Here is a 23,378-nt window from a genome sequence, read left to right as displayed (position 1 = left end):
AGGTGCTGCTTTCGTACGTATTGCGGTGCAACATATGGGTAAAAATCAAGAATATCATGGCACATTTACAAAGATGCTGCGGCTGTACAAGACATTTTGCAAGTGCTAGTGCCCTCGGAACTCATTGATTTGTTTCCATTATGGGTACAGATGTGCCTTGGCCTGGTGATCTTCTAGAATCCTGGTACGTTAAAAGGAACCTTAGAGGGACCGACAATTGACAAGAACATGAAATGAGATGATTCTACAGAATTAAAGATTATGCCTCAGAGTGACTCAAACCCACCCTGCTTTTCTCGTGAGAAGTGGAGTTATATTTACATTTATTCGTTGAAAATAAATTGCAATAAACAACTGTGGCGACATCTGGTGGCAGAAAATTTATAATTCGATGTACCCTGTCACATGGCCGTAAACTAGTGTGCGCTGGCGAGATTTTTCTTGTTAGTATTGAAATAGTGTTTGCTTCTTTACGGTAAACAATATTACTATATAAAAATGTACATACAGGCCTAAGTTAGTAGCATGCATAAAAGTGGCACTGCCTTAGCATGACTTGATGATTCCATGCACGTAGTTCTGAGGTGTCTAAGATTGTGAAACGAGGTGGCTTTTTACCTAAATAGGCATGGTTGCGCATATGTGCACTATTTTTTCCGGCAACATGGCTTGGCTGGTGTTTCAAAACAGTAACGATGACGGGACAAGCCAACCACGACACATGCGCGTCAACCTTAGACGCAGGCGCTCGCACCGTGGTACCAATAGAAGGAAGCTGTATAAAGCCACATCATCTCATTGTAATGGCTTATTTTCAGAAAATATTGTAAAGCTCAAAATAAACGTGGTTAAGTATAGCCACAGGAAATCCTGCACAAGCAGAGCGACAGCATGCACAACTCGCTAGAAGAACTACTGGCATCTATATCTATTCTCAGGGTTGCTGGATTAATAACAACAACCTTGCTTGGAGCCCTTTAGATCAAAAAATACTGCTTAAAGATAAAGACATGCTTTTGCGATCAACTACTGCATATACAAACGCTACGAAGGCTAAGACTCATGTCATGCCACAAAAAACTGGGTAGAAAAATATTAGTTTTCGGTCTCTTTATTAAATTGAACGTCTCTGAACACGGCTTATTTGGCATAAATAAATAGTGATTTCACCTTACAGCGGAAGCACTTCAGCGTACCCACAGACACACTGTTGTGAGCTGAATTTTCGAGAATCTGCATATACGCACAAATCATGCTACGCGTACAAAATCAACAAACAGTCCGTATACAGACCACAGATGAGACAGGTGGCAAAGCTAGAACGCTAAAGTCGAAAATACAAGTCGTTACCTGTCTCACATTATGTGGGAGACGAAGTTATAGCACATCAAAATATTCAATAGATAATGAAGTACCATTTCTATTTCATTTCTATTTTCAGGGGCGACGCAGTTCTGAGGTCGTATACAACGTTGCCGGAATGCGGCTCACGCAATTCCGCGCCATCCTGACTGTGAGTGTCACGGCGGTGATAGTAATGGCAGTTGTCATCGTGGTACTTATGCCGCAACGGAAAGAAACAGTGCCGACAGAGCCATATTGCGAGACTGAAGACTGTTTCCAGCACAGCTATCGTCTTCTCGCCAAACTGAACCACAGCCTCGACCCGTGCGAGGACTTCAGCGCCTACGTGTGCTCCGCCTGGTCGCCGCCGCAGGGTTACCTGGAACACTCCAACTCGGCTATGGACGACGTGCGAAAATTGTGGTTTCCTGGGTTCAGCGACATGTTGTCACTTGGCTCGAAAACAATCAGGGTTGGCCTGAAACCCCTAGCCATGTACTCATCTTGCATGGCTGACCACTCAGTGTACGGCTCCAACGTGAAGATATTTTGGGAAATGCTCAAGGAATGCAGGCTCACTTGGCCAGAGGAACCAGAGTCACTCAACAACACTGCATTAGGCGTACTAATGACGCTGGCATTCAAGTGGCAGTTTCCACTCTTCTTTCATGTGAGAGCTCTGCGCTTGAAGTCGGCGTCAAACTGGCGCTTCAACATGAATCCTGGCTCCCTTATACCTCTGATGTATCAACACCACGTAACAGTCAAGAATTCGGGAGGATACGAGAAGTACTGGGCAACGTTCTACTACATCTTGAGCGGCAAGTACAACGAGTCAGCAGTGAACAAAACAATCATCGCCAAAACAAAAGCGATAGAAGGCGACGTCTTCAAACGGCTCCTGACGGCCATGCGTTCCCCGGTAATCAACCCGGTGCTTATGCCCATCTCAGAGACTGGACTCTTCACTACGTCGCTGAGCTCCGAGCAGTGGTTACGTGCATTCAAAGAGACAAAGCTCGGTCCTGAGGTAGAACTGAAAGATGAGGTCTTCTTTGGCGACGCGGGATTCTTCCTTGAGTTGGCGGTTGTGATGAATTCGTACCAGGACGCCGAGCTACTCTCCTTGATCGCCTGGTCATTCGTGCAGCTCATGTCACCGGCGGTGGACTACCGGCTCCTAGAGAATCGGTACGAACAAGGCATCACAATCTACCGGCCCTATTTCTGCGAACGGCTCGTTGAAACCGCCTACCAGTTTCTAGTGGTCGCGCTCCACTCGGCATCACGGTTTTCGCCGCAAGAGCGCGCATTGGTAATCAACGGGTTTGACAGCCTCGTCTCAGCCGCCGTCGACAGGTTGAACGCGTCGGAATGGCTCGATGTCGAGAGCAGAAAACTCGCCTCCGCGAAGTTGTCTTCGGCGCGCCTTCAATTGTGGCCTCCGGAGAAGTACCTTGATAGCTTTATACTCGGAAATATGTACGCAGCCTTCCCTAGCTTTGAAGATTCATTTGCTGGTTACTGGGCCAAGTCGATGCGCAGCGCCGCGGAAGCATATCAGCCGCGTTCCAACATGGAACTTGAAAGCTACATGCTTAATTATGCACTGCCGTACTTCTTATACGACGCCTCGAGCAACACCGTCAAGGTGGCTGTGGGTGCAGTAACTGCGCCTCTCTATTATCTCAGCGGCACCAAGGCCATGTTCTATGGTGGACTAGGATTCTCTATAGCGCTCCAACTGGTATCGTCGCTGGACAGCCAGGGACTGAGATGGCATCCCGATGGCACGTTCGGCGGTTCTTTTCTATCAAAGTGAGTGAGCGTAACCAGAATTTTCATCATTACCCTGCGATGTGCATTTTGCTGTGCAACGTTGTTAAGGTATCCTATATATTTGTGAGAAAGACATTTTGTGGGTGTTTTTGTACGTGTCGTAGCGCTTATTATATGAATGGCACAAACCGTGTTGTTGTACGCGATCAAAAAATAATCTGCATATTTTTAGTCAAGTATGAGATGTTGCTGTGGATCAAGCCCAACAGTTCGTTTACAATACTAAGAAAACAGCTATGGGACAGAAGCACTATAGCTTGCACTGATGTTGACTTAGTATTTATGGTAGCAGCAAGGGTACTTGAGAATGACTTGAGAAAAGAAAGGTCTTGCTATCCCATGTAGCAGTTTATAGTTGGTTAACTACAGATTTTTCAAAACTGCTCATTCCTCTTCTAAACAGCATAACACTAGTCATAATGGTCCTATTTTATTTGTAAGTATTCCGCTGTTTTCTACAATAATTCGAAGGGGCGAGTAGTGTGTTGAAACTATTGGAGTAACTACAATTACAAAGGTGCGTGAGATGGCAAAATGAAGACAAACTAGACAGGCGGGTACATTTCGAGGTGAATTACGAGAAGACGGACAAAAGCTTCACAGAAAGCGCACGCTCAGACGACACCTTTGTCGTCTGAGCTTCGTCCGTTTCAGCCTAAGGATACCAAAGTTACGGCTATGGTGCGGGCATGTTTCAAGTTGTACCGATGGGGCTGTCATGACACGACTGCTATAACATGCCTTCGTCGTCGGGCGATTTACGCTCGTCGTCCTTAAGTGCGTCCATAATTCGCTGCGTATAGTTCTAAAGAACGTTTAACCGGGTGGGCTAATCAGCTGAAACCTAATGCCTTTACTGTGGTGTAGGTTCATGTTTCCGTGCGTTACAATGTCAACTCACAATAACTTAAGTACAGCCGAGATTTTGTAGACACCGTAATGTGACATAACTACTCGCTCCTGTTGCAGCACTTCAGCACGGGCCTTTGAAATGAGAGACACATGCCGGAGCGCAGCTCAAAATGGCTCCAACGGAAGCGCACAGACCAACCTGACTGCATTGGGAAGACGTAACAGCGTCTTTCCCGAGATCCCCGCACTAGAGCTGGCCTACATAGCGTACCAGCGTGCGGTCAGCGACGGCAGCGACAATAGTCTGCAAGGCATTCCTGGAGCCTTCTCGGGCGACAAGGTGTTTTTCATGACACTGTGCTATATGATGTGCACACTCCCGGATTCAGTGGGTCCTTACACAGCAGACTGCAACAAGGCGATGCGCAATTTCGAGGCCTTCGCCCGGGCGTTCCACTGTCCCGTGGGGTCGCAGATGAACCCGAGACAGAAATGCGCATTCTTCGGTTGATGTGTCCAATACAGAAGTCGACAGAATATTATTTGTGTTTCTGCACTCTGTCTGACGTTCCAGAAATATGTAAATTAGTGTGGACAAAGTTATAAGACAGAGAAGCTTTATTCTAAAGACATGCCTAATGGTGTTTTCCATGGGACGGTAGTAGTTAAGCGTTCTCTCAGAGATCTACCCGCTTGTAGATAATTCTTACAGTTGACAACTTCTCTTGTTCTTTCTGTACGACATCGTTTTACCGCATGTTGTACATTGCGCAGTTCCTGGCATGTTGCTCTTAATCCTGTGTTGTCATGAGAGATCCTAACGCAAGCTACTTTATCCACAAACAGCGTAATTTTTTCCTTCAATTTTCCAGCGAAGCTTGATCAAACTTTTAGCTTCTGAACGTTATCTTATTGCCTTTCAAAGTATCTTCAGTCACGATACTGTCTACTCGTGTGCATCTGGGCATGACTGTCAGTGACCAGTGGCAAAAGTTATCATGAGAGGACAATTATTAGCAATCAACATAAGCTTTAGCTCTTTAAAAAAGCAGACAATTTTCTTATATTTCACATGTGTCACAGATACCGGGTTCCCCATCTATTTTTAACCAATAGTCAAAAATACAATGTTAGAAGTAGCCGAGTGAAATCAGTTCTATATTGCTGACAGCCGCCTTGCGCACTTTAATTTCTTGTTTTGTAAATATTTGTTAGTTATATTTATTTATTCGCTACATAACAACTTTACGCAACAAATGGGATTTCCAAAGCTCGAGAACATCCTCAGAGACCCCAATTTCAGTATTTGCCATGAATAAAGTCGCGCATATGCTGTTTCACAGTGAGAGCTGTGATTACAACAAGGGTCACATGCTGCGCCGTAGTTGTCCGCTGCCGCCGGTTTCTGCAACTATAGTGTCCCAAGAAATATTGAAAAAACTCGGCAAATAAAAAAAGGCAAGGCCTGCGCGGAAGGCGCAACACTGTCACAGCGAAAGCTAGAAAAGCTGCCTTTTCAGAGATTTTTATAAACATTCATTGCGTAACTGCTGCACGCACACTTGTTGTGTACCCACTGGGCATTAGTAGACCATCATTCGCAACACTATCCTTCGTCATTCTTCTGAGAACTGTGGCATCCGCTTAACATTTGCAAGGAATTTGGGGTCGATCAAGAACTAGCTTTTTAATGGGTTGGAGCATTGGACGACCCATCGTTACGCTAATCGCATTGTGTGACGACTGATTGTTAGTTCAGCGAACTGGGAGCGCAGGGTGAAACACAGACACAAAGCAAAGAAGAGGCACACAGCACGAGCGCTCAACTAACTAACAGTTGAGCACGATCGCTCAACTGTTATTTGAGCGCTCGTGCTGTGTGCTGTTATGCCTGCGAGTCCACAGCGAACGTCCATGCCTCTGAAAAGGACAATCTGTGTCAAGGCCAGCACGCGAGCCCGCCTCACGCGGACAACTCAACGGCGTCTTCACGCGGTGGTGCCTTTCTGCCGCGCACGCACAGTGTGTCACCTCAGCTAGCGAGCCCGTCGAAGCAATCGGCGCCTTCCTGTCTGGCGAGTCTGACCATAGCCTCCTATATACTTTCTGTGCCCGCTCGAAGGAGGCAGAGCCTCCGTCTGCGCTCTCCCACCGGCTCACGCCGTTCCCCAAGAGATGGCGCCACCAGCCCGGGGGAGCGTGAAGGCAGTTCGTTTTGGATCGCCGCAGGCCGCAGTCGATGTGCGCGTTGTGTTCCCACGATTGAAGAACTTGTGCGTGTTCTCGTGATGCCATGGCCTACTGCTGTGTTCCAAAGTGCAAATCTGATGCGAAACGTAAGGTACCGCGCATTTCGTTTCATGAAATTCCTAGTGACAGTGAAGCGAGGGCAGCCTGGTTGAAAGCCATCGTTAGGAAAGACTGGATGGCGAACACGACATCACGCTATTCCGTTGTGTGCCGACATTTTTTCCTGACGGACTACAAAGAAGGATGTAAACCTCGAAAACTCAAGAGGAGTGCAACTCCCAGCGTATTCGATGAGTACCCGGAGTACATGCAGCCGAAGCCGAAGAAACCGCGGTGTGATGCGGCTTCGAGGAAACGAGCGCTTGCTACTGACAACGCTGCTGCGCGGCCTCTCGAGACAAGGACTGCAACAGGCCTTTTTTGTTGGAGCCGATGAAGACACCGTGCCTGCGGATGGACTTACTTCAAGTTTTAGCTATCCGGGTCTCGCAGACGTTCCGTGCTTCACTGTACCACTACAAGTTTAGGTGGATGCTCCTTCTGAACCTACCTCAAAGCACGAAGCCACCCAGGCACTTGCTATGGTGGGAGGCTTCGTGGCCCGTATCATACAAGAAAAGATTGCTTGCAGCTCCTGCATTTCAGTTGTCACAAAGCCAGCGTCCTCAGCCCCCATTGACAGTCTGATTAGGCAACAAGACAGAGGTGGGCTACTGTACCCCTCAAGTGAGCTTGTTCATGTTTTGTACGCGCTAAAAAGTACACTGAACTCATTTTAAGCAAGCGGAGAGCAATACCAAGGCCTCTGCAGGAAAGTCAGCAATGCTGTTTCTGCTATGGCAAACAGTGAAGTTTTAAGCATGTTTGCATTGAGCACCGCTTGCAGTTTCTGGAGCTTGTTTGCATGAAATTTTGCAAGCCTGTGTTCATGAACTACGCCCTGGGCGTGACTGACAAACACGATGTGAGGAAGGCACTTCACCACAAGCCCTTGTCAAGAAAAGTTCTAAAACTGTGAATTGTGTTTTTGCAGCTGCTTGACTGACTGTACTATTTTTCTTTTAATGATGTTAGGAATTTCCTATGCAACATATGCATCTTCAGAATTCTAACAAAATAAATGTTGATGTCCAGTACAAAGTAACAATTGTTGTCACTTGAGTTTCGGGTTTTACTGCAAAACCGCAATGAAAATGCGAGGCATGCCGTAATATAGGACTATGGATTAATTTTGATCAGATGCGACTCTTCACCGTGGCCGTCAAGATTGCACGCTGACAGGAAACCTGCCGGCGAAAAAAAGGCCATGTTTTAACGCACACGTACGCAGCATATTTGCATTTCATATTCGTCAAAAGGCGACTTTGAGGCTGCGAAACCAACCCGCAGCTTTGTGCTTCGCAACGTAATCCCGCTAAATTAAGGAGCCGTCAAGTGGTGTTGTCATGTCGCTTTCTCTTATATTTTTTAAGCGGCGAGGCAGCTACAAGTATTGTGGATTCACCTATAAACCTTTTGGGAACCGGGGACTTAATATCCTTAGGGACAAGTATGAGTTTAGCGCATCAGTTTATTGTGAACACGACGCAGCGCGTGCACAGAGAACGCGATACGCAATCCGCATTCATACGCTTATGTTTACTTGTATGATGCATTTCTACTCCCGGTAATGCTTGCTGACGATGGTAAAGTTGTCCAGGATGAATATAATAGCGCGTTTTTACATTTTCGTCGAAGATATTTATGCTTTCTGGGATGCTCACTGAGTAAGCAGAGACACTACGCGTCGTCTGCACTCCCCAGGGCTGCCGGCGCCCCCTGTCGGCTAGGCTCGCACTAGACGCGACGGTGCAATAGAATGGGAGGCGCGGGGATCGAGCAGGCACAGAAAGTATATAGGAGGCTATGGTCTGACGCAATGCGTGGCGACATCACTCATCCTTGGGTGCAGCCACCTGCAGCACAGCGGCTCCAGATTCGATGAGAATGACGCGGCCCAGCGGCGACCCCATCGGAGGATTCTGACCTCACGACCAGCGGCGCTTCTGGTTAGACATTTGGTTACTCCAAAAATCTACCTGGTGCATATAAAAGAAGCCCTGCGGAGCGTCACGAGCAGTAGACCTATGTGTGAGAGGAGAGAGCTCGGCTGTCCGAGTCTCTAAGCTGTCGGCCCCAGTGCCGAATTGGTAATGCCGCTGTATATATGCTGTACATAAAGCTTGTTTAACTCACCGTCATCTCGTCCGCTCGTCTATCAGCTCTGCGCAGAAGCAGTCGCGAGCTGAGAAACCTACGCTACCGAACGGCTGCTGACCTTCCCGGCGGAATTCGAAGCAGTGGCGCCTTCGGGACCGGGTTGGCGTCGCCGTCTTTCGTAACAGTGCATCTTCTTTGCTTTGTGTCTGTGTTTACCCCCGCGCTCCCAGTTCGCTGAACCATCATGAAATACCAACTAGCCCACCTCTCCATTTTATTGCCTGGTTGTTACTTTGCTTTTCTAAAATGCTTTTCTACTAATAATAACGTGGTTTCTTTCCCGACATCAAGCCTGCCTAAGACAAGTTTGAGAACACGTCACAAGCACCGGTGTAGCTCAGTGGTAGAATACTGACCTGGTACGCAGCAAACCCGGGTTCAAGCCCCACTGTGGCCTTGGCACTCGGTTTTTTTCCTTATTTCGTGCGAAGTGGTTACGTACACCATCGGTGGAGGCGGATAAGTACGGTGTCTTTAGTGACCCGACTTTTGATCTCGTAACATCTTTAGCTGTAAAAAAAAACCACCAGGCCTGAGCTGAACGCGCAGCTCATTCGCAGCAAAATGTGGGGAAAACGTCATTTCAAAGCCTTTTATTAACACTCTTTGGGTAACTGCTAGAAAGACACTTGCTGGGTACCCACTCCATAAATAATCATAATTTTCGGGTACCCAGCTTTCTTGCTATCCTTCGCCATTCTTCGTAGAAGCGTGGTATCCGCTACTCAGTAAGCCAGAAATTTTGCGCAACTTTTCGCGCAGTGTATGACGACGATGAAGAATTAAGACTGAAATGGGCATGCGCCACAGTTAGTAGGGTTCGTTCGTATGCGAAATGTTAGGAAGCACTAAAATCATCGTACGCGCTGGCGCGCGAGCGGGCTTGTCACGTGGTATATTTGCATTTCGCGGGCATTTGCAGTTAGTAGGAAAACACTAAAACTTTGCAGATATAAAGCTCGCAATTGTCTAATCAGATTCGTTGCAAACCGATTAACAACTTCTTCATAGGAATGTCCTGCCCATTTCGCTGCTTAAAAGTTAGTTAATTAAAGTGAGCTTATCAGGCAGATAATAAAACACAAAATATGGTCTTACCCAGTCTGGGAAACAGTCATAACAGGCGTTTGATCTCGTCGTCACTGCGTGTGTCGGTACATTTATACGCTCTAGCTAAATATATCTGGGAACCCGGTATACATTGCCCTTGAGGGTTAGTGGCAGAATACCATTCATGATTAGGGAAATGCTTGCCGAATGTGATCCACCCTTATGTGAATGTGATCCATCCACTCTTATGTGAGTGTGATCCATCCACCCTCATGTGAATGTGATCCATCCTTATTATTCTAGTTTTCTACCTCTCGTGGTTTGGCTCCACGGCTACTACCCAGCCTGTAAAGACATACTTTTTTCCACTTCTAACAGCTCTCCACTTATAACAAACGCTGTATTCAGGCGAGGTGGTCGCACGTTACCTTTATTTTATACATATTAACTTTGAGGCCTACTTTTCTGCATTGCGTGTCTAGTTCTGTAATCATCAGCTGTGATTCGTCAACGAAGTAAAAAAAAACAGTGCGTAACACAGGACAGGAACAGAAACGGACGAAACGCTGACACACAATGGGGGAGCGAAGAACGGGGTAAGATATAACAGAGCCCGATGTATTGTCAATGAACTGTGCTTAGAAGTGCTTATTTGGGCCGGTTTTTACATGATCAATGAAGCGAAAAAATTGTCCTGTGTTACTCGCTGTTTTTTTTTTCGCTTCGTTGATCATGTAACAAGCTGCCCAAATAAGCACTTTAGTACTGTAATTCGCCCTATGAGTTACTCATCAAAACAGTGACATCCGCGAATCGCAGGTTAATAATATTCTCTCTATTAATTAACTCTTATCCCTAAGTCTTTCCAGTTTCCTATAAACAAGCGGTGAATAGCTTTGGAAAGATCATGTTTCCCTGCCTTACGCCCTTAATTATTGGGATTCTGTCGCCTTCATTATGAAGGATTATGGTGGCTGTCAATCCACTGTAGACTTCTCTCAGTATATTTATGTAAGGTTCGTCGATGTCCTGATTCCATAATGCCTGCATCACTACTCATGTCTTGACTAAGTCAAACGCTTTCTCGAAATCTATGAAGGACATGTATCAGGGTTGGTTGTATTCTGTGCATTTATCTACCACCTGATTGATTGTATGAATATTGTTCATTGTGAAGTAGCATGTACAAAATCATGCTTGGTGTTTTGGTTGATTGCATTCTAATGTCGTCCTAATACTGGGGTAGCATGAAAAGGACCCGGGTTGGATTTCAGTGTGGGCATTTAGTATACCAATCCTCTTCATCTGTACATTATCATCCTTATCACGTGTTGCTCATGCATCCTCATCGTTGTCACGTAGTATCATCATCAAGGTTCGTTCATCTCAGCTGTCGCCTGCCGGTGCTTCGGGCCTAATAAAGGTCTTCCAAACTAAGACTTCATAATATATAAAAATGACGCATAATCCTAAATGATAAGAGGGGCACGCATTCGGTTCTTGTTTTTTACCTGAGAGAAGCTTGGTGGCCCGTATGTGCAAGAAAATCGAGAAGCCGAGACAAAATGTAGTAAGAATCGATGAGATGTTTGTTCAGTGTTGTGTTGGCGTTGTGTTAAAGATTCCTTTTTTTGCGCGGCTTAATATAATGGCCAAAGAAGTGGTGTGATAATGACCACATTCGTGTGCGAACAAGCTCCACAAACAAGCTAAAGATAGTCAGCGTTCTCAACATTTCAATCATTGAAGTTCCCAGCCATCTCTTCAAGGTTTCAGTTGTCTGTCAAAACACCATAATACCATGAGATAACGTAAACAACGCTAGGCCTCTGCTAATATTCTAACATTTCGAATAATCTAACAAATACTACTCAATTGCAGATTGCTGCGATTCAAATTTAAATCATTCACTACTTCAGAGTATTCAAAACGAATGAATGGGTGTATATTAGTTCCAAACAACACCGTGGTCCAAATAAAACGGTAGCCAACTGTAAAGGTAGTTTCACTACAGTATAGGAGTCCTGAACCCTGAAAGCACTTATCGCAGAGAGAACCGCACTGCCACGAAGCCCATGTTTAAGCTTAAACGAACAACTCGGCTGCTCGAATGCCGACTGCGGTGGTTGCATTTCTCATGGTGGCGAAAATGCTGCAAGCCCATGTGCTCAGAATAGGGTGCAGGTCGAAAAACCCCAGGTGGTCAAAATTTTCGGAGCTTTCCACTACAGTGTCCTTCATAAGCATATGGTTGTTTTGGGACGTTAAACGCCACATATAGATCAAGGTTACATGAACGTATTATCCTCACACAGATTAACCATTTCTTAAGTTTAAAAGCTTGTCATACAGGCTCATACGCCCCCAGTGCAGTTCATTTTAAAACGCAACATATTTATTGGGCCATCTATGGCTTCTATCGAAATTCATATCCGGCTAATTTTCAAAGGTGTTTTATTTTGAACAACAACAAAAAAGGGCGTTTGCATAAGCCTTGTTTGAATTAAAAGTTATAGTGCAGCTTGATCGGGTCCTGACAAATGTGTCAATTTTCTTTACAGTATGCGATATATAATTTTTGGTTGAGATTCAGAGTTACTAAACCAAAAGTATTATTCGCTTCGAAAGTAAAATTTATTATTCGCACAACTCTAAACGTTCCTATTCTGTTGAGTATTTTTATTGCCTCTACGTAGGCTTATCGTTTTTTTTTTTCTGTTTCTTCGAGATTGTGGTTGAGCATATATACATGTACTGGAGAGTAAAACACATTTGATTGTTAGTCAGCACCGTGGTCTGTTTGTTTTCTTTGTGCTGCCTTTTCAGCGCAGTCTTTTTATATACTGGAAGCCATGAACGAACCAACCCAGATGCGTACTTTGCTGACGTCATATTGTGACGTGTATGCGGAATTTTTAATGTCACATGGTGCTGCACTGTCGGTCGTTTTCTCGTTTGGCGAGACATACAAAAATAGATATTTCCGTTCGGTTACTGCTTTTGAAAACCAATTTATTTCACCACCACCACCTGCAGAGTGCAGTCCACAATATCATTGCACACATGGTCGTTTGAAGCAGCGTTGCAGTAAAATCATCTTCTGCTTCAAAATCGAGCAGCAGTCACGCAAGGCTGCGTTGCAAATTTTTGTAAGGCTGGCACCTATTTCCTCAATTGCGACACGGAGCAAATGTTGTTCACACAAGCGACAGATACCCGAGCTACGGCGTCATCGTTGTAACGAACTGTGCGTTGAGCTTCCTCAGACGACTCTCCGGAGAGATGGCCTGCCGGTGCAGCTGAACTGTCTGCGAAGAAGCGTTAAGAGAAGTGTTTGGAGATGAGGATGTGGTCGCGGCTTGACAACTCTGTGAACTAGCTGTAGTAAACAATACTACGACATGAGGGTGACACAAAAACGCATATGTGGAAAGAATAATGAAGTAAATTATAGCATGAATGTAAAAGCAGTCGGCGTTAACATCACAATGAGGCAAATGAAGTGTTAACCATCAACTGCACAACAGCAGTTTTGTTAGTTAGATACGTATCAACGTAGTAGGTTACATAGAGGGGAAGTGGTTCGTTATAGTAAGTACGTCAATAGGGAGCTGATTGCATTATTCGCGTGTTTGAAAATGAATTATGTTTGGACGGGTAGGAGTTTAAAATTTTTACAACATACGTCATGTGCATCTTATAACGGAACTTGAAATAAATGTTCCAGGAAATACAAAGAGATAATTGTTTGAGTGTGGTAATATATCAGAGTCCTTCAATACTTTTGCTGGTGATGAAGCTTCGGCGATAGCTTTATATATAGACAGGAGCACCCGCTAGGGGCGCCCTCGCCCACGGCGTGTCATAAAGGTGGCCGTGGAACTGCAATTGTACGACACGCGCCGGAGCTGTCAAACGTTACTGAATGCAGCCGTGGAGTTTTAATGCGTCATCAGAGTGATGTTTATTTGAAATAATTTCGGGAAAGCTATATTACCGTGAAAATTAGCGTCGAATGAGGCCTTGAAGCTAGAAATTTGATGGCCTGCTGAATCCACTGTAAGTTATGTTTCCGCTAGAGAATCATGCTTATTTCTTTTTTCTGAAGCATCTAGTAAATATTTGTGTACAATACAGAGTTTTTCAACAGCTCTGGTGGTTCTTAACACGTCACGTAAATGTAGTGCTTGCAACTTTTGACCGCGCATATACAACCGTCCAGGCAATATGTATGAAGATATCTATCTTAAATTCCCTTTCGCTTATCAAAGCAACGTTCATTTTGAATGAATCAATGCTTTCGATTTAGCAAGTGACGAGGATAATGAAATACTTCATATGATGTTTGCATAATTTTTATGTTTTGTTTTGCGTTAATTAATCACAACGGTTCCGTAGCGCGTTTTAAGTTTGGTTGGCCATGCAATGTAGTTTCTCGGTTCTTCACTCGGCTGTGTAGCCTACTCATGCTGTGTCTTCCCTGTCCTTCTATATTGTTTCTACTGTAAATGCGAAAACCTTACATGCCTCCTCAAACGTTAAAACTGGCCGACTGCGTCCCGCACTGGAGACATCAACATGTGCAGCAAAAAGTTAATTTCTCGTGCTCACGACGCATTGATATCGAAAATTATCTTTGCACGCTTTTACATCTTGCGCAAGTTTTGTAAAGTATTGTGGTGCAATCACTCTTGCACCGTCACCCTAGCAAACATCTATGGGTAGCACTGAGGTCTCTGTTGTATGCAATGGATGTGTGCTTTACGTTTTTCAACCTGTGGTTCGAAAGCAATCACTGTGATCGACGCATTACAAAACGAATTTAGCCGCTCATAAAGCTGGTTCATGACCGTGCATATGCAAGGCACAATATGCGGCATGTAAAATAAACCCTAGTCAAACGTGTGTAAAACCTCATTACTAAGCAAGGACTAGTATTCAATAACTGTGAAAGGCTTCAGTGCAGCGTCGAGTTGAACCCACTGCTAAATTTTTGAGGCACACGTATCAGCTTTCGCTAGTTAACCATTTGCATGTAGTGCTTGGGTGGTAATTTTGTGTTTGGCATGGCATAAGCAAAAATGGCACTCGACCCCATTGGCCTACTCAGCCTCCACTTTAGACAAGGTGGTGCTTCCCCACCCCACCTTGGAAAACTTTCTGCCTATGCACCTGCCACATTGTTTAGGGTGCTCCGAGGAAAGAACTCGAATATTAGGATTGACAAAGCGAGACACACATACTTACGTATGCCGAATCATAGAGCGCCAGTTTTACTTATTGAAGAGTCTACTGATAAAGAGTGCTACTTCAATAGATAGCTGTGCAGTCGCTTCTGGTAAATAAATCTACTTTTACAGCAAAAGCTGTTATGAGATCACTTTTCGGGTCACGCGCAGTCATTGTTTTCGGCTACCGTCGATGTCCGTAACCACATCGCGCAAAAATAGAAAAAATCTTGCACTAATGACACTGTGGAGTTGGATCCCGGGTTCGCATGGTGCCAGCAGAGTATTCTACCACTGAACTACACAGGTCCTTGTGTCTTGTAGTCAAACTTGCCATAAATAGGCTTGACGTAGGGGTTAATGTGACTTTTAATGTATTTTGAAACAGCGAAAGAACAACCAGTCGTGGCACTATGCGATTATCGTAACGAGCAAGCCGTCCAATGCTCCAAACCATCACAAAAGCTTGTTGTTGTTCCCCTAATAACTGTTGCGCATACCCACTGCAGCCATAATTCCTCATCGTCATCAGCCACTGCATGGACAATTGGCACTAAATTCCTTGGAAGTGTTGAGTGGATGCCAGGCTTCTCAGAAGAACGAAAAAAATAGCATAGCAAATGCCGGCCTGTTGTGTCGGTGGGCGGCGTCCGCACGATGGCAAGGGGCCCGACGACTGGACGGGGAACTCGGCGCGCGCCGGCAAACTGGCCCACCGAAATGTAACTTAGAAGTGTGGCAGCTTGGGCTAGTTGGTATAGCATGACGATAGTTATAGCGCGAGAACAAAACGACTTTTGTTCTCGCGCTATAACTATCGTCATGGCCCACGGACACGAGTAAGTTAACCGAACTCTACGGAAGCCCAACAACGACTCGGCGGACCAGCAGCCGTTTATTAAAACCACACCATGAAGCGACACGTACACACGCAATTGGCTACTCAAAACCACGTGTGCCAGTCTGCATTGACAACTATATATAAAGACCACAACAACACTACAAAGAGTGCGCATTCTTCTCAAGGATGGCGCCACAACCTTACACGGCCTACTACCCAAAAGATTATTTTTAATGCCCTAGTGGGTACCAAGCAAGCGTGCTTGCAGTAGTTACCCAATGAGTGTTTTGGAGCTTCCAATTCTGGTTTCTCTAATGGCACAGTATGTGCGGCCGTCCGGGACTATATTGATGAAACTAATATGTTGACTAATTAACCAGTTTCATTATCTTAACATGTCCACATAATTATATACGTATAAAATCAGATTATTGGTCTATTCTAAGAATAAATTTGTTTATGTAAATATTTGTATGCATTACATTAAGCACCACACTTGCCTATAGGCTATCGGTAATCTTTCTGTTATACCTCCATCATTCTGAATCTGAACAGTAAATTTTAAAGCCACTCAATTCTTGGCCAATCCCCCACAGTGGGTATGCGCCACTAACAATAGGAGAACAACAACAACAACAACAACAACAACGACTCAGAAAGGCCGCTCTTCTAGCTTTCGCTGTGACTGTGCTGCACCTACCGCGCAGGCCTGGCGTTTATTTTTAAACGCGGAGCGGTCGAACTCGGCTGACAACCGTCCAACGCGAACGCTAATCTCCGCCCCGTGATCACGTCTCCATGCTTTGGGTAGCAAGCGGTTGCACATTCTTCGCCTGCATCACAAGCACATACACTGCTCTACCACAGCCCATTACAGCTCGGTCGAGTCAGACATGACTCGACGGCGAACTGCGCCTGCGCTTCTTCGTTCTGTAGAAAGCGGACATGGAGCGGTGGTGCCCTATGCAGACATGGTGAGAGGGATCAAGGATCGCACCGTTGGTGAGGAAGCCACCTACAGGGAATGGCTGCGCGCTTCCAAGCGAGACTGCTGGACTGGACTTGTTTATTGTAGCTCTAGATGTAGTACAGCTGAAGCGTCGAAAACATGCTGTACTGGAGTCGAGCGGCACTTGAAATCACTTGGCATTAGTTCGTACGACGTAGTATCGCTCACCATTGCTTCGGATGGCTTAGACCAGCTAGGCACCGATCAGCAATGCCGAGATTTTAGCGTTGCTCCACTAGCGCAAGATATACCGGGATTTTTTTTTACATATGAATCGATCCCACACTCGCGCTATAGTCGCGAGGTGGCTCTTTGCCCAAATGACAGATGCGCAAGTTTTACAGTGAATGCTATTATGAGAGCACAACACGGTCAAGTAAGCCATAGTTGTCAACCGCCGCCGGTGTCCGTAACCTCTATCACATAAAAGAAAAAGAAACTCAGTGAAAAAGAAACACCAAGAATAAATGCAATTTGAATCCGGAGCCCCTGCGTGCCAGCCCGGTATTCTACCACTGAGCCACGCCGGTGCTTCGAACTCCTTTACAAACTGGCATCAGTAAGGCTTGACGTCGGGAAAGGAATTGCGTTATATATTATGAGTATTAAAGCGTTTTGATACAGCGAAAGAACAACCACGTGTCACACAATAATAATGGCGCAATGAGTGGGCTGTAGAATGCTCCAGCCCTTTTGAGAAGCTTGGTCTTGTTCACCGATTCACTGTGGCGCGCATACCCCCTGGGGGGGGGGTGAGGGGAATTTTCAGGGATTACAAACTCTTCTGGCAAAATGGTTGATCGTCGTCAACCACAGCACAAAAAATTGCAAAAATCGATAGAATATTTATTGACAACAGCTTTTTTTTAAATTTGTGGGGTGTTCTTCAGGCGAAAAGCAGTTCCAAACAGCTTCAGAGTGCCTGAAAGCCCTTTGTGGTAGCGCTATACGCAGCGTACAAGAAAGAAACGTAAATAAGTGTACGTTAGTTGTAATAATAACAACATATTAATTAAAAAACGCGGCAGCTAGGTCCGACGTAGATGGGAATCGACGTTATGCGAAGCATGTGGAGGGAAGGTAATGGTGTTGCACTTTTTTATTGAGCACCACGTCATCAAATGAAGTTAAATATATTTATAAATGTTGCGCGCACAGACATATGTAGAACAGTTGCAGATGGTTATATAACCAGTTGTTTGCCCTTAGGCAAATATGCCAGCTGCAATACGCGTATTATAAACACCAGAAGCTGATATGAAGCACTGATGCTCGCGAGCATGCTGGCTCTGGACACTGCTACAAATATCAACTTCAGCGCATGGCAACTGACCACAATCGACGTGAACCCGACGTGACGGCTGTATCAATGGAGTACATATGTAATGTTTATGAAATTGGGTAGGCAGTAGAGCAACCACTATTGACATTTCACCAAGATAAGCGTCTATTTGAAAAGTAGTTCCGAAACCTGCCGTAGTTCTGTGGTCAAATGCTGCATTGCCACGCAGACTGCTTAGGTTCGACTCCAGCTGGGACCCTGACATTTATTATTTGCATTTGTCGAGTCGACACTACAGGTGTCGTGTATTTCTTAGCGCTCACACGTTGAAATTCCCTATGTGTGTTCTCGTCGTTTCTGGGTAGATAGTAAGTGAATATTACGGGTGGCACATACACACATACCAGTGGCACATACCCACGGGTGGCACATACACACATACCAGTGGCACATACCCACCCGTGGGTATGTGCCACTGTCTGGCGGGATGTTTTTGACGACGTACGCGACTGCATTTCGAAATTATTCATGTCTTGACCAGCACGTCATATTCGTCAAAACATCTTATCCTCCCATGCTAATTTTGGTTCTCGCCAAGGTATGGGGGTGGCCATGAGAGCACCCAAACGTAAGCGGGTAGAAAGATAGATACGCTCAAATTCGCCGAAGTTCGCTAAGAAATGCTTCGCATTTAAAACATATAAAAATTGAGTTTGTGTAGAACAGTGGTCACTTAAAGTTTTTGAAAAGCAAAAAGCAGCAAAACAATGCAACGTCATGCGTCCACATCGTAAAGTTCCTTGCAAGTGTGCAGCGCGCACCACGCTTCTCGGAAGAATGACGAAGGATGGCACAGTAGATGGCTGCCTACTACACAATGATTCAAAGCGCAGTGGGTACCCTGCAAGTGGGCTTCCAGCAGGCACCCAAAGGCTGTTAAACAAATTTAAAAAACTCCAGAACAGCGCAGAATGCGCAGGACTGTCACAGCGAAAGCTGGAAAAGCGGCCTTTCAGGGCTTTTTATAATAATTCATTCGGTAACTGCTACAAGTACACTTGCTGGGTACTCACTACGCCATATAATAGGAAGGAAGAAAAATAACCTTCTTTTGGTCCTGCGTAACACGAATCATAATTTCTGTGTAGTTGGCCAGCATTCACTATATGTGCTGTCCTTCGACATTCTTGGAATCGAGAAGCACAATATCCACTACGCACTTATTATGCCTGAAGTGGGTATGCACCACCGTTATCAAGTGATCAAGAATAAGCTTTTGTGATGGCTTGGAGTATTGGATGACCCACTGATTACGCAATCCGCAAGGTGTGACGCCTGGTTGTTTGTTCTTTTCATGTTATACAACGCTTTATTGCCCATAATAACGCGATTACTTTCCCGACATCAAGTCTGCCTAACGCCTGTTTGGCAACGAGTTGCAAGCTCTGGTGTTGCTCAGGGGTAGAACACTGGGCTGGCGTAAGATACCATAGTTTAGGTTTCATTAACTGATTGGTGTTTTTTATTTACTGAGTTGTTTTTCTTATTTCGTGCGATAGTGGTGACGGACCCCAGTGGCAAGCACGGCGGCAGCGGTGGACAACTATGGCGCCGCACGTAAACCGTGTTGTGATCTCGTAACAGTTTTTGCTGTAAAAAGTCTAAGAAAGGCCATTCTCTCAGCTTTCGCTGTTACAGTGCTGCGCATATTGCGCGCAGTCCTGGTGTTTTTTTTTCAAGAACATTAGTTTTTAAATAGTGCGACCGGTATTGAAATGAATTTAATATACAAACAGGTGATTGTCATGGGAAAGGGGCGTACATTTCGTCATCACCGAAAGTGCTGCTTCATCTGAATCACCCGCCTTCAAATGTGTACTGAGGACGTGTAACAGCGCGCGCTGAAGGGCAATAAAGTATTTCCCCCAGTTCAATTAGCAATACGGGAGGTGACAACCTCTGAGTGTATTACTCCATAGTCTATCATCCTCTTCGCGCCTCTCAACTCTTACCATAAGTGCATAGCAGATGGCTGAAAATGATAATAACACCAATGGTGATAATGATGCCATTGATATACTTCTTAAGGGACACCTACCATGAAGAATTATGCCAACAATGGCGAAAGCAATCAGGGTCACCGTCAGCTTCATTGTCCGGCTGCTGCAAAAGAAATACAATGCTGCGATTATAGCGAACAGTGGAAACTTGAACGGTAGCAGCCAGTTTCGTTTGCTCTTTCCTTGTAGCGAACTCATAAATAATGGAGTGTAAGGTGGAGGAAGAACTACATGGCTGTGTGGGAGACGCATAAAAGGCATATCCTCAGCTTTTAAACTGAAAAAAGCCGGCTTCTCAAAGGCGACAGCAGACTCTTGTGGGGCGTCTATCACAAATATTTAGCTTCAAATTTCACTGGCGGTGACGATGCTTCCTAATGGGAGTTTTTCAATCAAGGTTGGTGTTTGGGCAGCGCCAACTGTGTTTGAAGTTATGTGTTTGAAGTTATGGTTATCCGGAGTTACAGAAACGCAACATTGCTTACATTTTGCCATATAACCACCCGCGCTCAAATGTTATAGTTGTAACAATTAGTTTTTAAGGGCGAAGCACCTTGTGGCGTGGGTGTGTCGCTCTTCCATAAGTATGTATGTATGTATGTATGCATGCATGTATGTATGTATGTATGTATGTATGTATGTATGTATGTATGTATGTATGTATGTATGTATGTATGTATGTATGTATGTATGTATGTATGTATGTATGTATGCATGCATGTATGTATTGCATACATAAATACATACATACATACATACATACATACATACATACATACATACATACATACATACATACATACATACATACATACATACATACCTCTGTGGCACATACCCGCTCCAGAGCGGGTATGTGCCACAAGGGTTGCAAGATGGGAGATGGTGGTACTTGGAGTTTTCACTAGATGGACGCACGAAGGGACGGACGCATGGATGCACGGACTCACGAGCGGACGCACGGACAGACGGACGGATGCATGGATTGACGCATGGATGGTCACGCGGACGGACCGGAGTAAGAACGAACAGACGGACGCTTCGCCCCACTCATCATCATTTACTCCGTGGATATGCAGCGATGTTTGCAAAAAAGAAAAGTCTGTGGCAGTTCTCATGCCACAAAATTTCGAAATGTGGCCACTGAGCAGAGCATCAAACCCACATCCTCGTGCGTAGTAGCGCCATACTAGACCTGCTCAGCTACCACAGCGGGTAAGCTAGTTGTAAAGGACGCGTAGCGCATTCTTTGCACAGGTACCAAATCCAGATAGGACAAATGCACGACAGTGACAATCAAGGTTCAAGGCCCCATTCACTGTTTAGAGGCTGAGAGAGGGCCGACGCTAGCCAGGCTATAGAAAACGTTTATAAATTGTGGCACTGCCCTTTTGAGCTGGTAAGCCAGCGTTGAAGCGTCCACATATTAAGCCCTTCCTATGACATCGTACGGGGAGTTATACCACGCAAATGTAAGTCAACGGTGTTGCGGCGCTCGGATTCTGATATGGCTTGATCCCGACTGCGCCGATTGTGTTTTGAAGAAGACCAAGTGCGAAGGGCCCGAAAACGTACACCTATAGGTGCACGTTGAACACATTCATGTGTTCGAAATTGCCGGAGCACTTCAATAAGACGAGCCTCACCATCACGACGTAAGTTTGGCGCGTGAAGCCCCAGAAATTACTTGTTGCATTGTGTAATTGCCACGGGGCAAGACATAATACAATGCTGTGCCCGTTGGAAGTCAGGTTAGCAGCTACGCAGCTGTACACGCGTCCCACGCGGCAATGAAAAATTGATTTTGAGGCTGCTGTTTTTGATAATTATAATGTTGTAGCTGTTTGAAATTGATAGGTAGCGTGAATGCGCCTGCCTGTGTTGATCTGCTGTGTGTCACGCCTGGTTGAAATCCATGCATCTGCCATGCGTACGGATTCTTTGCGGCTCGAATGAAAGACTCCTACCCGCATGACTATTCATGATGCTGTTGATGGTGTGATGTTTCGGAAGATGAGAGAGTCTGACAACTGGTCCACTGTAATTGGAAACGTTTAGAGTTTGTGCCGTTGTTAGGCTCTTTTAAAGCTCCAACCCGGCCCAAGCAAAACCACTGGTGTGACTGGCCGCAGTGTGGCCATGTGTGCCCTTGCGTAGCTGCACACCTACGTGCGGTGGCTATTGATTATGGAGATGACTTATTGGTGAGCCGTTTTTAACGGCCGGTCGACTGTAAAGTACCTCTTAGTTACGCAATTCACGTGGCCTTACGCCTGAGGTAATAAAACGTGTCTTGCCCGTAAATTTTGTCAGCTAACGTGACCCGACATGTGACAGTTTTTTTCTAAAGTTCTCTAAATGATATCTGCAGCTGCGTTGGGATTTGATTTATATGTGGGGTTTAACGTCCCAAAACCACCATATGATTATGAGAGACGCCGTAGTCGAGAGCTGCGGAAATTTCGACCACCTGGGGTTCTTTAACGTGCACCCAAATCTGAGCGCACGGCCTACATTTCCGCCTCCATCGGAAATGCAGCTGCCGCAGGAGGGATTCAACCCCGCGACCTGCGGGTCAGCAGCCGAGTACCTTAGCCACTAGACCACCGTGGCGGGGCGTGGATGCGTTGTAGATTGTACGAGTACGTGCCACTCATAATACCTCGTTTTTTATGCTAATCCTGCATTCAACAGTATGTACTACACTGGCCATCTGTTCCCACTTCGGTAATGATACGTATAGGAAGTACTAACAGAATACGCACCACAACGGAGATTCCGTGCAAATAGCTAGATCGTCCGGAGTCGAGCGCTTTTCACGGGCAGCAGGTGTTTACGTCGGCAAGTCACCCCGCGTGCAGACGTCGACGTGGTGGCGCTTCGCATTTCCCTCTCCCTCGTACTCCTACATATTCCGTGAGCAGTCAGAAAACGTAGCGCAGTACGTTGCCCGTCCTCATTTAATAGCTTTGCATGGGTCTCGACCAATGAGTGACACGTAGTGACATGTCTACGAAACATGGAGGTGAATTCTGACTACTCGCCCCTGTCACAACACCATAATTAGAGAGGATGTACGTTGTTCGAGCTGAAGAGCGGCATTGTCTGGAGCGTTTCCGGCAGATGTGTAATGTCGCTACGGGCAGCCTAGCAGAAAGTTCAATATTAAAGTTCCATATGCACGCACGCTATAAATAAATTAATATATATATATATATATATAGCCGCACCTGGTTGAATTGTAGTAATTGACCTATTTAATATTTATTGGTAGGAACCGGCAGCAAGGCGAATTGACAAAGGTAAAATTCTTCCTGCGAAAAACACTGCGGCGTTATATTTCGAAAAAGTGGCCCCTTGGAGA

General features: G+C 45.5%; 1 protein-coding gene and 1 long non-coding RNA gene across 2 annotated transcripts; one reads left to right on the top strand and one right to left on the bottom strand.

Annotated features, from left to right (window-relative positions):
* Nucleotides 1-1,480: 1,480 nt before the first annotated feature.
* LOC119185168 (endothelin-converting enzyme 1) lies at nt 1,481-4,546 on the top strand. The gene is made up of 2 exons (XM_075888131.1): nt 1,481-3,162; nt 4,153-4,546. Exons 1-2 carry the CDS (start codon nt 1,481-1,483, stop codon nt 4,544-4,546), a joined length of 2,076 nt encoding a protein of 691 aa, XP_075744246.1.
* An 8,039-nt stretch (nt 4,547-12,585) lies between these two features.
* Nucleotides 12,586-22,932, bottom strand: LOC119159907 (uncharacterized). The gene is made up of 3 exons (XR_012894100.1): nt 22,780-22,932; nt 20,053-20,117; nt 12,586-12,902 (listed from the first exon to the last, which is right to left on the bottom strand). It is a non-coding gene; the product is annotated as an uncharacterized LOC119159907 (long non-coding RNA).
* Nucleotides 22,933-23,378: the final 446 nt, after the last annotated feature.

The sequence above is a fragment of the Rhipicephalus microplus genome, chromosome 3, assembly GCF_043290135.1.
Source record: "Rhipicephalus microplus isolate Deutch F79 chromosome 3, USDA_Rmic, whole genome shotgun sequence".
In the NCBI taxonomy this organism is placed as follows: domain Eukaryota; kingdom Metazoa; phylum Arthropoda; class Arachnida; order Ixodida; family Ixodidae; genus Rhipicephalus; species Rhipicephalus microplus.
Note: the sequence above shows the minus strand (reverse complement) of the source record. Positions and strands in the feature narration are given on the sequence as shown.